Genomic DNA, 16,345 nt, shown 5'->3' with positions numbered 1-16,345 from the left:
CATTGATCTCTCTCTCTTTCTCTCTCTTCCCTCCCTCTATCCTCTCTCTCCTCCATAAATCTCTCTTGATCTTTCTCCCTCCCTTGATCACTCCCTCCTATGATCTCTCTCTCGCTCTCCCTCCCTCCCTCCATCCTTCCCTTGCTCGCTCTCCATTCTTCCCTCTCCCCAATGATCCCTCTCTCTCTCTCCAATGATCCCTCTCTCTCCAATGATACCCCTCTCTCTCTCTCTCTCCAATGATCCCTCTCTTTCTCTCTCCAATGATCCCTCTCTCTCTCCAACGATCCCTCCCACTCCAACGATCCCTCTCACTCCAACGCCAATGATCCCTCTCTCTCTGTCAATCTCTCATGCCCAACCTACCTGAGAGGTATAAATATGATGCCGTTGATGATGTTGAGCTGTTCCAGGATGTTGGCCATGCTGGGAGCGGTGAACTGGAGGAGGAAGAGGAAACGTGGTCACAATGTTGTACAAAGACACAAAGCTGTGACGGCTCACTTTGAGCGGCATGATGCTGGCACTGGAGCCGTTCTTGTAGATCTCGTTCATTGTTCTCTGCAGAGCCACAGCCTGTTGGGTGAGGTACTTCAGGTACTCTGAGCTCTCCTTGGTCTTCTCGTGCGCCTCGCCCATCTGAGAGGTCACACGTGTTTAAGAAGTCGCTAAACTGTAAGAGCCGTAGTCTGCGAGGCCTACCTGGTTCTTGTAAATAGTGTAGCCCTCTTTTTCATGCTGGAGTGCCGAGCGGAACTCCGCCTTGCTTTCGTAAACTCTGGCGACGAGATGGTGGCTGGAAAGCAAAGCATGGAAAACAATGGAATCTCACCTTCGTATGAGGGTGGGTAACACACTCTTTGCTCACCTGAGGGCCACTTTGAGTGATCGGGCTCCATGGTACTTTGAGTGGTTGGCCAAAGCGTTCTCCAGGAACCGCAGAGATAAATCGTACTCCATCACTCCGTGTAGAACTAGACCGATGTTACTCTGAAGATAAACATGAAGATGTATTAGTCTGTTTGACGAGAACAGTATCATCTAAAAGGAAACTTAAGTATTCATGCTTGAACAATACACTTGTCAAAAAGTTGCCTGTTTTTGCAAATTGAGTTAATGAATCGATTCTTGATTCAAAACGATTCTCCCAATATATTATTTGTTATATAAATTATAATAAAACTTTTTCAAAACAGGTTACAGGTTAGAAAAGCTCCTCCTGGCTGCTGACATACGACTTGGCCTAAAAGACATCTTTAAAATGTATTATTTATAAACATTTGTTTACAAAAGTCATAGAATGTTAATATAGGGCTGGGCCAATACACAATCGATATCAACATAAAATGTGTCCGATTAAATATTAGATATATATTTGTATTTTTGGTCGGAAGAAGCCAGAACTTATGAAGCAAAATTTGTTTCATGAAGTCACTCGCGCTTTGGGAACCCAGAAAATAGGTAGTGTCACGCTAACAGCCAATCAGGTAACAGTATCGACTACCGAGTGTTATACCTTTCCTGCTGTCTGGCTCCTAGACCGTAGTCAAGAAGCGGAGGGCAGACGTTCCCTCCAGATCCTACTTTTTCATCGGGGGTACCACCTTTTACTTTACCCAACAATGGGTCTGCTAAGCTCCGCTTTCAGGTCAAAATGACGAGGCCGCCGATTGGTGACAATTTGATCGCTTTATTCTCATTTCTGCAGGACACACCTGGACACATTCGCTACTCTACTACTACCACTCGCTCTCCTCACTCATTCACTGACGACACTCGCCCAACACACTGCCATTCTTAAAGGAGCACACACACACACTCATGCGCGACTCTCATAACACTAATGGGGTTGTGCCGTCTCGCTGTGGATTCTCTGCATGGAGTGAGAAGAGAAACTGTGATAGCTTGCTATATCAACTCAATAATAGAAACTTGTCTTTACTTTTGTAAGTCTTAATGCAGACGGTGCGGCAACATCCTGACACTTCCAATGTGTTGGTTTAATTAGCAGCTCCCCAACTTACTCTGTGTAGTGTTCAATAGCTTGTACACTACTGCCATCTGGTGTTTCAAAACTGCAAATCTACTATTTTATCACCTTAGCCCAGGGGTAGGGAACCTATGGCTCTAGAGCCAGATGTGGCTCTTTTGATGACTGCATCTGGCTCTCAGATAAGTCTTAGCTGGCATTGCTTAACACGATAAGTAATGAAGAATTCCGCTGGTAATCACAGTGTTAGAAATAACGTTGAAAATATAAAACATTCTCATGCATTTCAATCCATCCATCCGTTTTTCTACCGCACCTGTTCAAGAAGTCGCATTAATGGTAAAAAGTATTTAATTTATTATTGGTTAGCTTCAGAATAACGATGTTATTAAAAATAATAAGAAACTCATTATACTCTAAAAATGTTGGTCTTACTGAAAAATGCACGCATTTCGTTGTATTCAGTGTTAAAAAATATTATATGGCTCTCACGGAAATACATTTTAAAATATTTGGCTTTCATGGCTCTCTCAGCCAAAAAGGTTCCTGACCCCTGCTTTAGCCCATCCATCCATCCATCCATTTTCTATCGCTTTGTCCCTTTCAGGGTCGCGAGGGGTGCTGGTGCCTATCTCGGCTGCATTTCGGGCGGAAGGCGGGGTACACCCTGGACAAGTCACCACCTCGTCGCAGGGCCAACACAGAGACAGACTTTAGCCCAGTTCTTCTCAAATATTTTTTGTTATGCACCCACCCCCAGGAAAAAAAATTAAATATATTTATTGGCAGGGTTAAAGGAGTCATAAAAAGTATCAATTATGGTTATCAATCATGTCGTGATATAGTTTTCGGCCATATCGCCCAGCCCTATGTTAATATAATAAAAACCAATAAGAGGAACACCAACTCCAATCCCAGCTTTACAATACTTATAATAGACATTAACTGTACAAAGCAATTTAAAAAAATACTTAAATACCATTGTAGGAGCCTAAATGATGTTTAAGTTAATTTACATTTTATGGAAGGTGCTTTATGTTTATTCAGCCAAAATGGGACTATTTACTTTATTTGCATGCTTACAATAATTATAAGGTACACTTTATTTGTAATTATTACATTTGTCTAAATAATTTGATGACGTAACTGTTTAATTAAATATATGGCGGAAGGATCTGTGTGGTAAGATGGTTTTGGACACAATGTATTGTGGTAATGGCAGTCAGGTATGGGGGAATCGAGCCACAGTTTTTTGACCTTACTCTTACTTTTTCTAACTCTTACTGTAACAAACTCGCTTCATTTTGCCATTCATTTGTTCCCACATCGTTATTGTTTTACGTTTTTGAAGGATTAAATTGACACGTAAACTATACAAAACGAAGAGGAGCGCCTGGAGTTTTGTTTGTTGTTGCCGCAGCAAGCGGGAGCAGGAGAAAGTAGAGAGGAGTGTCAAACTAAGGCTTCATTAGGAAACTACAACCATACTAAAAATATGTCTAAAAAAATAAGATTGATTCTTAGGGGGGAAAAAAAATATTTCAATTATTATTTAATCAATTCTCCAAAATTATGACTCATGACATTTGCATGTTAATCAATTTTTTTGAGCACCCCTTGTTATACTTTTCACTGTTGCAGTGACCCAACAAAACCAGTAGATGGAGCTGTTAAGAGCTCTAGTGGCCACAGGAGGGACATAACGATTGTTATCTCATTAATTTAATTATGGATTAGCTTTATATGGCGCTTTTCTATACATTTTGTAGTGCATAGCTTACTATTTTACACATTTTTAAAAATTCAAATCAAAACAAAAAAGGTGAATCGAACATTGCGCACAGACACAAACCGAGGCATAGAACTCACATCGAGCAGCGCCATCTCAGGGTGGTCCTCGCCACACACCAGCAGCATGAGGTAACGAGCTCTGTAAAGCAGCTTGAGGGCGGTGGACAGCTGACCGTTGGCAAAGCAGTACAAAGCCAAATGCATCTGACAAAGCAAAGACGGAGAAGGGTATCAAACACAAGAAAGACACAAAAGAACACACGCTCGTCAACAGCAAGGCGGCTCACATATTCTTGGATGGTGTTGGGGTGTTCGATGCCGAGAACTCTTTCACTCATCAGAACTGCCTTTTGCTGGTTGCTGAGTGCCTGCAGGTAAGAAGGAGATGGTCGTTTGTGAAATACTTTCACACATCAAGACATGGTTGTTGTGTTGCAATTAGTTCGGCTCGTATTACCAGCAATGTCACGACACTGCGCTATCATGTGCATTAAAAAAAAAAAGAATAAGGTATCAGTATTATTCAGAGGCAATATACCGTTTTGAATTCATTAATACTGCTGTACTTTATTAGTACTGGTTTAACGAACAACCCTACTTTTCACTATTATATAACACTTTATGAAGCATTTCTTACATATTTGTTATTTTTGCACCTTCATTTTAAGAGGTTACAGTCAAGTATAACTATGTTTACACAGTGTTTTCCATGCTTGTGTTGACAATTCCTTTCTGCCTTGACAGCTGAGGGAGGAAGGTTACATTTGAAATAAAACATTTTATATTTAACCGTTGTGTAATGTTCATATTGCTGTTACTCAGCCAGCGTTTGTGGGTCTGATGGACCCGTTGCATTTTGTGGCTTTCAATGCCTCACAATCAAACACTTTTATGGAAAATACTGAACAGACGTTTACCTTATCCCAATAAACATCTGTTCAGTATTTTAACATAAAAGTGTTTGTAACACTGGCTGAGTGACAACAATATGAACGTTGCACGGAAAATGTCTCTGCCAGTTTCTGCATCCCACAGGAATTCTTCTTTTGTTTCTGCACCTGCGGTTCCCACACAAGGTTGCAACATTGTTTGTCAACACTGTCTGCTCTCATTTTCTCACACATTTGACCCTCTGATGTTCTGTGTACCTACACTCTGTCCTCCTCCTGCCTAGGCCTGCTGTGTGTGCGAGTGTGTGTGTGTGTGGTACACAGAACATCAATTTCCAGTGGACCCGTACATATATGTAATAGAAATGTGTAGGGGGGTGGGGGGTGGGGGGTGGGGGGGTGTATGGTGTGTGGTCAGTAAATACTAGGGCTGTGAATCTTTGGGTGTCCCACGATTCGATTCAAAATCGATTTTTTTTTCAATTCAACACGATTCTCGATTCAAAAACGATGTTTTCCCGATTCAAAACGATTCTCTATTCATTCAATACATAGGATTTCAGCAGGATCTACCCCAGTCTGCTGACATGCGAGCAGAGTAGTAGATTTTTGTAAAAAGCTTTTATAATTGTAAAGGACAATGTTTTATCAACTGATTGCAATAATGTAGATTTGTTTTAACTATCAAATGAACCAAAAATATGACTTGTTTTATCTTTGTGAAAATATTGGACACAGTGTGTTGTCAAGCTTATGAGATGCGATGCAAGTGTAAGCCACTGTGACACTATTGTTTTTTATTTTTTATAAATGTCTAATGATAATGTCAATGAGGGATTTTTAATCACTGCTATGTTGAAATTGTAACTAATATTGATACTGTTGTTGATAATATTAATTTTTGTTTCTCTACTTTTGGTTCGTTCTGTGTCGTTTGTGTGTCTCCTCTCAATTGCTCTGTTTATTGCAGTTCTGAGTGTTGCTGGGTCGGGTTTGGTTTTGGAATTGGATTGCACTGTTATGGTATTGCTGTGTATTGTTTTGTTGAATTGATTAATAAAAATAAAAATTTTTTTTTTTTAAAAATTTAATACATTTGAAAAAAACCAAAGATTTTTTAAAAATGAGAATCGATTCTGAATCGCACAACGTGAGAATTGCGATTCGAATTCGAATCGATTTTTTCCCACACCCCTAGTAAATATGTATTCTGATTATTGTTCTTCACAGAAAATGAGCCAAAGTCAGTGAGTCTCAGTTTGAAAAATTAATTAAATTGTATAATTTTTCTTTTAATAAAAAATGAAAACGGGTCCCACAGACCCGAACACCACACAAGGGTTAACCCTTGTGTGGCGTTCGGGTTTCTCCTGGTCCTTATTTTCCATAGGTCATAAAAATTATCAATATCACCCGATAAAAAACAGTGATATCCTAATGCAGTTGTCAACCATATCACCCAGCTCTATGTTAAACTCCTGTTAAAGTACTCAAATATTCAAAGTACTTCATTAGATCACCTCCTAATGACGCAGCATTAGGAGCAACAGTATCTTCTATGTTCTGTATCTTGCACAACAACACTTCCGCACGGTCAGGGAAAGAGGGTGGAGGAAGCTGAGCGTCGAACCCACGACCATCAGCTGGGGAGACGACCACTATCTTAGCCACGCAGTGAGAGGTCTGTTCATTTTTTTTTAAAGATATGCTTAAGTGTGTTACCTCAGCGTGGTCCCCCATGATGTAGTTAAGGCGAGCCAAAAGGTGCAGGCAGGCACAAATCTCCACGTGCATGGCTCCGTACACGTTGTTGAAGAGGTTGAGCGCCTCGTTGATCAGCTCACATCCCTCCTTCAAAAATCCTAGGAATAAGAACAAACGAGAGGTGTGCAAAACTTGAAAGGCATCGTTGTGGACGGCCACCAGCAATCCCAACGGACATGTGAACTAAGAAAGTAGCTCAACAAATCACTCACTCCAAAATGAACAGCAGGAAATAAAAGAAGTAAATTACAAATGTTGCACCATTGGTTAGATCTCAAGTACCGTCAGGGTTTTACATACATTTAAAACAATCTTTTAAAAAAAAACTTATTTTCGGTGTAACAGGAAGGTCTTCCTGTAAATATGCACTACTGGAAATCAAGTTTCAGATAACGGCGACTAAGTTTTTTGTTATAAAATCAAGAGTTTGAGGTTTGAGCAACAGGGTCCCTTATCGCAGAGTCGTGCAAAGTTAGCAGTCAATTATGGTTTCCACAGTTTGGTAACTATATCCTTGTAAGAAGAAATAGTTTGTCAATTTAGTTTTGTTAAAATATCATTTGTCAATAGTTTAAAAAGACTGCAATTAGGGATGGGTACCAATGTGGTACATTTTTGGCACGGACTGAATCCCGCCGGTCCTACCGGGCACTGGTTTACATAAAATCCAACGGTACGGGAGTTGTGTGTGATGTCACTCCAGCAGCACTGAGCGCGGACTCAGCCAAACAACCTCTAATGTTGCAATTTTCAACGCCGACAGAGAATTTGACTCAAAAAACACTTCAAAGTAAGTAAAGTAAGGCTCCACTTTTCCAACAATGCGTGATGGAATTAATTTGTTAGGTTAGCATGCTAATGTTAAATATAATGTAAATAGAATGCAGTTAGGGCTATATATAGTAGGGCTGTGAATCTTTGGGTGTCCCACGATTCGATATCGATTCTTGGGATCACGATTCGATTCAATATCGATTTTTTTTCAATTCAACACGATTCTCTATTCAAAAACGATATTTTCCCTATTCAAAAGGATTCTCTATGCATTCAATACATAGGATTTCAGCAGGATCTACCCCAGTCTGCTGACATGCAAGCAGAGTAGTAGATTTTTGTAAAAAGCTTTTATAATTGTAAAGGACAATGTTTTATCAACTGATTGCAATAATGTAAATTTGTTTTAACTATTAAATGAACCAAAAATATGACTTATTTTATCTTTGTGAAAATATTGGACACAGTGTGTTGTCAAGCTTATGAGATGCAAGTGTAAGCCACTGTGACACTATTGTTCTTTTTTACATTTTTTTATAAATGTCTAATGATAATTTCAATGCGGGATTTTTAATCACTGCTATGTTGAAATTGTAACTAATATTGATACTGTTGTTGATAATATTCATTTTTGATCCACTACTTTTGGTTTGTTCTGTGTCGTGTTTGTGTCTCCTCAATTGCTCTGTTTATTGCAGTTCTGAGTGTTGCTGGGTCGGGTTTGGTTTTGGAATTGGATTGCATTGTTATGGTATTGCTGTGTATTGTTTTGTTGGATTGATTAATAAAAAATAAATAAATAAATACATCGATTTTTAAAAAATGAGAATCAATTCTGAATCGCACAACGTGAGAATCGCGATTCGAACTCGAATCGATTTTTTCCCCACACCCCTAATATATAGTGTGTATATGTGGATATATACAATCTTCCAAGATTCGTTAAAATCTTGGAAGATTGGTACGATGTCATTCTCAGGTGGGATTTGGCCTCGAGACTGCCGGTTGAATAGCCCCGACCTAACGTGAACTTGGCAGGCCTCACCTTGCTGCACCTTGGCCTGGCCGCTCTGGAAGAAGTGGAAGGCATCGGAGGCTTTGGGGTTGACGTGCTTCACAACAGGGAAGATATTCAGGATGTCTTCCTCTGTGAAGGTAGGTTTGTGGCGGCTGTCAAAGTTGTACTCCTTTATTAATATCTGGAGACCAACATTTTTTTCATTTAGAGACAATGCAGTAAAAAAAGACAGTCATTTAGAAACATTATCTTACTTGGATGCCTGCTTTGACTGAAATTTCTCTGAGCAGAGTCATTTTCTGTAGGCCGTATTTGTCCACCACCTGGTCCACACTTTCACTGTAGAGGGTATCTAGTGTCATTGATAATCATGCAACAGACCAATGTTAAAAATATTCAGTACCATTGGACGGTGAAGTGATAGTAGCTCTGAGCCTCAGAGGCAATGTTCTTCCACAGCTCGCTGGGCGTCAGGCTGGCCCAGGCGGTGTTGTCTCCGCTGCCGGGCACTCGATTGCGCCGCTTGCGATTTTTGCGGCGTGACACCAGCTCGTCAGGCGGCAGGTGAGCGACGGCGTCCGCGAAGGAGCTCAGGAAACAGTTTAAAAAATGGCTTACGGCGGCGGAGAGGGCCGACAGCTCCACTCCCTTTATGGCGCAAAAAAAAACCGTGTCAAGTTAGTTGACAGAACAAATCCTATAGAATAAAATGTATGTCGTATGCTACCAACCTGGAGGTATGTTTTGAAGATATGTTTTGCACATCTGGTGATCAGCTCAATGATTCCTATTCTCTAAAGACACAGGAAAAAACTATGTGAGAATAGAAACATGTTTTCTTTCAGTCAATGTAAGATACAGACAATAATAAACATCCCTTTTGAAGGTTTTGCTGCAATGTTGCTCATACATTAATTTATCTTTGGCATCCTGCTATGCATAACTTGGTCCGCCACAGATAGATTTGACGCTGTCGTTTTAGCCTAAAACAGGGGTCTCTAAACTTTTTCCACTGAGGGCCGCAAAATGAAAAAACAAAGCATGCGGGGGCCATTATGATAGTTTTCATCTTCAAAATCAATACAACATATTGATTTTTTTAACATTTAGGGCTCCCTTTAAGTTTGGTCCTGGTAACCAGACAGGGTCTGCCATAAAAAAAAAGTTAAATACATATATACAGTACAGGCAAAAGTTAGGACACCTTCCCATTCAATGCGTTTTCTTTATTTTCATGACTATTTACATTGAAGATTGTCACTGAAGTCATCAAAACTATGAATGAACACATGCGGAGTTATGTACTTAACAAAAAAAGGGGAAATAACTGAAATCATGTTTTATATTCTAGTTTCTTCAAAATAGCCACCCTTTGCTCTGATTACTGCTTTGCACACTCTTGGCATTCTTTCGATGAGCTTCTAGAGGTTCAAGATTATTGGAAAACCATTTCAGGTGACTACCTCTTGAAGCTCACCGAGAGAATGCAAAGAGCGTGCAAAGCATTAATCAGAGCAAAGAGTGGCTATTTTGAAGACACTAGAATATAAAATATGTTTTCAGTTATTCCACCTTTTTGGATGCCTTCAGTGACAATCTACAATCTAGTCATGAAAATAAAGAAAACGCATTGCATGAGAAGGTGTGTCCAAACTTTTGGCTTGTACTGTATATATGCACACACATCTCAAGATCAACTCCGGATTGGTCAATGTAAAGTTAGTTGTGCTTCTTGTAAAACCTTGTTTTCTATGGCAAAAACAAAATATGCAAAATTTTCCCGATTTTTATTTATTTTGTCTAAGTGAAATTTTTGACGTCAAGTAATTGGAGGCTTAAACAGGTGAATAATTCACAACATCGAGAGGAACCAGATGAGGTGGTTCGAGCATCTGGTCAGAATGCCCCCTGAACGCCTCGCTATGAAGGTGTTTAGGGCACGTCCGACCGGTAGGAGGCCTCGGGGAAGACCCAGGACACGATAGAGAGACTATGTCTCCCAGTTTGTCTGGGAAGAGCTGGACAGAGTAGCTGGGGATAGGGAAGTCTGGGCTTCTCTGCTTAGGCTGCTGCCCCCGCGACCCAACTTTGGATGAGCGAAAGAAGATGGATAGATGGATGAATTCACAACAGTGATTTAAATTCATTATTGTTTTTGGACAAAAAATCCCACTAAAATTATTGGTTACCCAAAAGGCCACCAATCAAAAGTATTAAAACATAAGTAATAAATTTTTTATATTTTATTTTTTTTAAACTTTCAACACTTAAATCTCCAGATCAACTCCAGATATTTAGCACTTGAGCACTCTTACACTTAAATCCAACTTTCTATGGTCACTTAACTGCTGGTCTATCATTAGTAATTTGGTTTATTGTTTGCTTTTTTTAGTCCTACTGTACTTTCTATTCTAATTGTTTTATTGTATTGTATATAGCCTTGCTGTCCTGTTTTTATGTGTTTGGAAATAATTGGCACAGGGACAAAAGATGGAAATTAACCACTGGCGACAGTCTGGCATATTCACACGTGTGTGTTCATCAGTATGCACTATCCCTGTTTAAAAACAAATAAAATAAAGTCAATAAATCTGTCAATTTAGGTTTTGATCTTTTTTTTTTTGTTTTGTCCTTTTTTTGTCACTTTGTTTCACATAAGGCAATCACACTATTCAATATTTTCCCCAAAAAATATTTTAAAGTGGAATATTTGATGTGAAGTAATCTGAGCTTTGAACAGGTCAATAATTTATACTTTTGATTCATAAAGAAAAGAAAAAACTGTCTGCATGGCAGCTTTGCGTTATTAGAGTCAAGATTGCGACATTACCTCGTTATTATTCCACGTTTTTTCTTCTTTCTTTAATGGTATTTTTCAGAATGTGCCGTGGGCCATTAAAAAATTAGCTGTGTGCCGCGAATGGCGCCCGGACCACACTAGCCTAAAATAATCTACTATGAAGTGCAGGTTGATTTGTAAAACATCACACTCACATAAAAGTGTTCCAACTGGTCTTTGGCAGGAGTCTTATCCACAAACTCCAAGACGTTACCCAAATAGCGAATGTTGATGCCTCGCTGGTGCAAGGCCTCGGTCAGAGTGGCTCCATCCATTGGCAGAGCGCTGTGGTCCAAACAGTCTTTAACCTGGTTAGGAGATAAATAACTTCAAACTCAGACACACACAACCTGTGATTGGATCTTCTTTAGAAACCCACTTTGGGGATCCAACGACTATTTCACTAACCAAAGATGGGATCTGGCAGGAAACGAGAAAGGCGGCGGAATCTTTGAGGAGCTGCTTTTGCTTCTGGATGTCATCTGCACTGTCGTCCGGGAAACGTACGCCTGGGGGGAAAAAACCACGCACAGTTGATACTTTGAGGAAAATACACGACAGGCAGTTTGAAAGACAAGAAGACTCCTTGCTGCAACCCGGCCTTCAATGTGGACACAAATTCAATATTAATTAAATATCTGTTATTGCAATTACATAAAAAAAGGGACAAATTGGATAGTTATGATCAATATGAGCATGATTATGACAATCAAAAGCATGTGTCTTTACTAGAGATGTCCGATAATGTTTTTTTGCCGATATCCGATATTGTCCAACTCTTAATTACCGATTCCGATATCAACCGATACTGATATATACAGTCGTGGAATTAACACATTATTATGCCTAATTTTGTTGTGATGCACCGCTGGATGCATTAAACAATGTAACAAGGTTTTCCAAAATAATTCAACTCTCAATTTATGGGAAAAAATGCCAAAATGGCACTGCTATATTAATTATTGAAGTCACAAAGTGCAATATTTTTATTAAAATGCCTCAAAACAGCAGCTTGGAATTTTGGACATGCTCTACCTGAGAGTGCTTGAGGAGGTTGAGGTGGGTGGGGGTGTATATTGTAGCGTCCCGGAAGAGTTAGTGCTGCAAGGGGTTCTGGGTATTTGTTCTGTTGTGTTACGGTGCGGATGTTCTCCCGAAATGTGTTTGTCATTCTTGTTTGGTGTGGGTTCACAGTGTGGCGCATATTTGTAACAGTGTTAAAGTTGTTTATACGGCCACCCTCAGTGTGACCTGTATGGCTGTTGACCAAGTATGCCTTGCATTCACTTGTGTGTGTGAAAAGCCGTAGATATTACGTGACTGGGCCGGCACGCAAAGGCAGTGCCTTTAAGGTTTATTGGCGCTCTGTACTTCTCCCTACATCCGTGTACACAGCGGCGTATTAAAAAGTCATAAATTTTACTTTTTGAAACAGATACCGATAAATTTTAAACCGATACTTTCCGATATTACATTTTAAAGCATTTATCGGCCGATAATATCTGCAGTCCGATATTATCGGACATCTTTAGTCTTTACCCAAAACAACACACAGGGTTAACGCTCCCATTATAGTCTGAATATTTATTTCTTCGCCATGGCTCATAACACATACTGTGACTCTCTGAATGTAGTGTGTTGTTACAACTCTTTACAGTACATGGCATCAAAAACTCTTGTTTATTCACACGCCTCAACCGAGGCATGTACCGTAAATTACGGACTATAAGCCCCTAATTTTTTCATACTCTTTAAAGCCTGTGGGTTATAAAACACTACAGCTAATTTATTGTTTTTTCTTTACTGAATGCCATAATGCAAATGTTATCATTAAACACTTGCAAAAACACCACAATGGTGTGTTATGGTTTGTGAAGGCGCCATATTTTGGACTAATTCGTTGACTGCAGGTGCTGCTGGGTGAATGCCCACGGTGTTTCCTGCTGTTTAAAGCTTTGGACCGGAAGTACAAGTGCCATTCCGTCTTCCAATCGTCAATAGCTTTTCTACACGTATAGATTCTTCATTCATCACTCCAAGCAACATTTGTAAGTTTGACAAAGTAACTAAAACAATTCTTACTTACTAAACCGTCCCGTGTGCGATGTCTGTAGGAGTGTCTTCATGCATATTTGTACGTGCTTTCGTAATGTAATGAAGCTAGCATCGTTAGCATTAGCTAATATGCAAACACATTGACTTCGGTTTTGTTTGTATCAGCAGTTTCACTGTTGTGTTACAAGCACCGTTTGGAACCAATTATGGTATGTAGGTAAATATTTACAAAATATTTGAGTTAATAACTCATCTTACAACATATGCTGTATATCTGCGGCTTACAGTCCGGTGCGGCTACTATATGGGAAAAAATGTTTTTCCTAAAATTATTTTTTTTCTGGACTATTTGCCGCTGCGCTCTGTAGTCCAGAAAAAAAGTACTAAGAAGCAATATTTATTATCCAGGATAAGTTAGAGAATTAAGTCCAGGTATGCAGTACCACGAATCTGGTTGATTCTTCTTGGCAGGATTTTGTTGCCACGGTAATTTATGCGCTCGAGCTCGGGAGCAGGATAGTTTTGGGGATATAAGTTTAGATCTAACAAGAATACCAACCAGTAAAAGATCAGAGTCTAGCAAGTCCCGCCCTCGGGATGTCACCATTTTTACAAAAAGTGATGATTTTATCCCTGCCCTCTTTTAATATGTTTACAATGACACACAGTGAAACCTACAGAGCATATAAACGACAAACATCTTAAGTAGGGCTGTGACTCTTTGGGAACCACACGATTCAATTCAGAATTGATTCTCGATTCAAAACTTTTAATAACATTGCGTGCCAGTTCTAGGATTACCTAAATTCCTCAACAAACAAAAAAATAGCTGCTAAATTTCTATATTACTTAAAAGAAAACAGGTTTTGTTTAATAAAATTCTACCCAAACATTTAATAAAGTCAAATACAAATTATGCAACAAGAGAAGTATCCCACACATCTCTTTTCAACAAAGAGATCCCGGATAAGTTCAATAAATGATAATTAATGGGTTATACTTGTATAGCGCTTTTCTACCTTCAAGGTACTCAAAGCGCTTTGACAGTATTTCCACATTCACCAATTCACACACACATTCACACACTGATGGCGGGAGCTGCCATGCAAGGCGCTAACCAGCAGCCATCAGGAGCAAGGGTGAAGTGTCTTGCCCAAGGACACAACGGATGTGACTAGGATGGTAGAAGGTGGGGATTGAACCCCAGTAACCAGCAACCCTCCGATTGCTGGCACGGCCACTCTACCAACTTCGCCACGCCGAGTTAAACTCCATTTCTTGTACAGGCTCCTGATTAGTGGAGTCAGGATTTTCTCGCCTTGTGGTGGGCGGGTTCTTGTAAAAGGGGCGGGGTTGGCAGCAGATGACCAATCACAAATAAGAACAAGGTGCAGACAACACACTAGCTTACTTTAGTGTTTTTGTAGTCTTATTGTTATATTTTCTATTTTATTTCCATTTATACCCCCATTATATACTTTTTAAATTTAATCTCAATACTGTACACTGCTGCTGGAATTAAACATTTTCTGAGGGAACTCTCCTGAAGGAATCAAAGTACTATCTATCTATTTTTTTGCTCACTTTTTGTCCTATAGAATGGACCATAGTAAATTATGCAAATTGGACGATATCTTTTAGCCGTTTGGATTTGAAACAAAAAACAAAAAAATCTTACCCGGAGAAAAGATGTCAGGGTTGAATCGGATGTCGAAAGACGTGTTGCTGATGGAGCCGACTGCCTTGCAGGCATTTAGGACGACTTCCCGGCTTTTGGGGTCTGTTTGGGAATGACAGCCGTTACATTAAGGATTTTGTCAACCATCAATCAATCAAATTTCATTTGCACAGCCCTCAATCACAAGTGCCTTAAAGTAGTGGTCCCCAACCTTTTTGTAGCTGCGGACCGGTCAACGCTTGAAAATTTGTCCCACGGACCGGTGGGAGTGCATTTATAAAAATAAAATTTTTTATTTTTTTTTACATAAAGAAATACAATCATGTGTGCTTACGGACTGTATCCCTGCAGACTGTATTGATCTATAATGTATATATTGTGTTTTTTATGTTGATTTAATAAAAAACATTTTGGGGACCACTGCCTTAAAGGGCTTTTGGGGACCACTGCCTTAAAGGGCTTCACAAACCACGACATCCCCTGATATGAACCTACATCCGGGCATGGGGAAAACTCCAAATACCCAAGATGGGAAAAAGAAGAAAACCCCAGGAAGGGGCTGCAGATGTGAGGAATCACTTTTTGGCAATCATTATTGTGCACACAACATGCATGCAAACAGTCACGGTCAAACCCAACACCATCCAAAAAAAAAGAGCAGGATATTCACATAGTGAGTGTTAGATCATTTTTGGTCGAGCAAATCAAGTTATTTGTCATTCTCAAAACACACTGAGGATTCTGATTATTTGTTTATTTCATTCAGCAGGCTGGAACTCTGAGGCGGGCGGGGTCAGCACTGTTCCCCCAGGCAGGCGAAGGACAGAGCAGGGCTGGCTAGCCAGGTGGAGTGAAGCCTCAAGGATACGGATATTTAACTAAATTGGGGGCCACATTATCAGAAAGCTAAGGACCACGGGGACCAGACTTCTCCCTGAGTCTTAGTTTGTATATTCCAAAGAACCAGCGTTTTTCCACCATTGATTTTGGTCTATTTATTTAGTCAGTTGTTTTTGAAGGACCTTCTGCAAAAAAGCTAGTCAAAGATCCTCTCTTTGACAGCACTCTGGTGTTTTTAAGAATCTGCTGTAAAAAAAAAAAAAAAAAAATCTCAAGTTTTTTTGACTGAACTCACAGGATAACAGTTAAAAAGCCCAAATGATGAAAAAGAGAGGACCTAAAATGGAACTTTGAGGAACACCACTAAAGCAGTTGAACACATGACAACTGACTGCATCTAAAGTAAACAAGCAATGCAGCAACACCTTAGTTACATAAATCACATCCGGAAAAAATGCGTAACTAAAAAAAAGGAGAGGACTTAACAAGGCTTAGTGGCACATGCGTGGACAGCACCTTTTAGCTCTTTTTTCCAAAATTGTGTACACTACTGAATTGGGGTCTTATGGCCACTTACGTGGACACTTATACTGCCATCTGGTGGTGTCAGAAGAGCATAACATACAATGGAATTCGGAAAAAAAAGTGTAAAAATAAGAATTAGCATGTCACTAAACATGAAGTACACATTTATTACTTATGGACT

At 39.7% G+C, this 16,345-nt stretch overlaps 1 protein-coding gene across 3 annotated transcripts in view; it reads right to left on the bottom strand.

Moving 5' to 3' along the window:
- cluha (clustered mitochondria (cluA/CLU1) homolog a) overlaps nucleotides 1–16,345 on the bottom strand; it is a 48,715-nt gene that overhangs the window by 5,322 nt on the left and 27,048 nt on the right. For all 3 annotated transcript variants that reach the window (XM_062068109.1, XM_062068110.1, XM_062068111.1), the window contains exons 13-26: nucleotides 14,800–14,901; nucleotides 11,475–11,575; nucleotides 11,222–11,374; nucleotides 8,959–9,021; nucleotides 8,631–8,875; nucleotides 8,482–8,566; nucleotides 8,255–8,408; nucleotides 6,394–6,533; nucleotides 4,069–4,149; nucleotides 3,860–3,985; nucleotides 869–990; nucleotides 703–796; nucleotides 505–639; nucleotides 367–440 (exon numbers count right to left, since the gene is read on the bottom strand). In XM_062068109.1, coding sequence (XP_061924093.1) covers nucleotides 367–440; nucleotides 505–639; nucleotides 703–796; nucleotides 869–990; nucleotides 3,860–3,985; nucleotides 4,069–4,149; nucleotides 6,394–6,533; nucleotides 8,255–8,408; nucleotides 8,482–8,566; nucleotides 8,631–8,875; nucleotides 8,959–9,021; nucleotides 11,222–11,374; nucleotides 11,475–11,575; nucleotides 14,800–14,901 — 1,675 coding nt within the window. The remainder of the gene's footprint in view (nucleotides 1–366; nucleotides 441–504; nucleotides 640–702; nucleotides 797–868; nucleotides 991–3,859; nucleotides 3,986–4,068; nucleotides 4,150–6,393; nucleotides 6,534–8,254; nucleotides 8,409–8,481; nucleotides 8,567–8,630; nucleotides 8,876–8,958; nucleotides 9,022–11,221; nucleotides 11,375–11,474; nucleotides 11,576–14,799; nucleotides 14,902–16,345) is intronic.

Source organism: Entelurus aequoreus, linkage group LG13, assembly GCF_033978785.1.
Source record: "Entelurus aequoreus isolate RoL-2023_Sb linkage group LG13, RoL_Eaeq_v1.1, whole genome shotgun sequence".
Classification (NCBI taxonomy): Eukaryota; Metazoa; Chordata; class Actinopteri; order Syngnathiformes; family Syngnathidae; genus Entelurus; species Entelurus aequoreus.
Note: the sequence above shows the minus strand (reverse complement) of the source record. Positions and strands in the feature narration are given on the sequence as shown.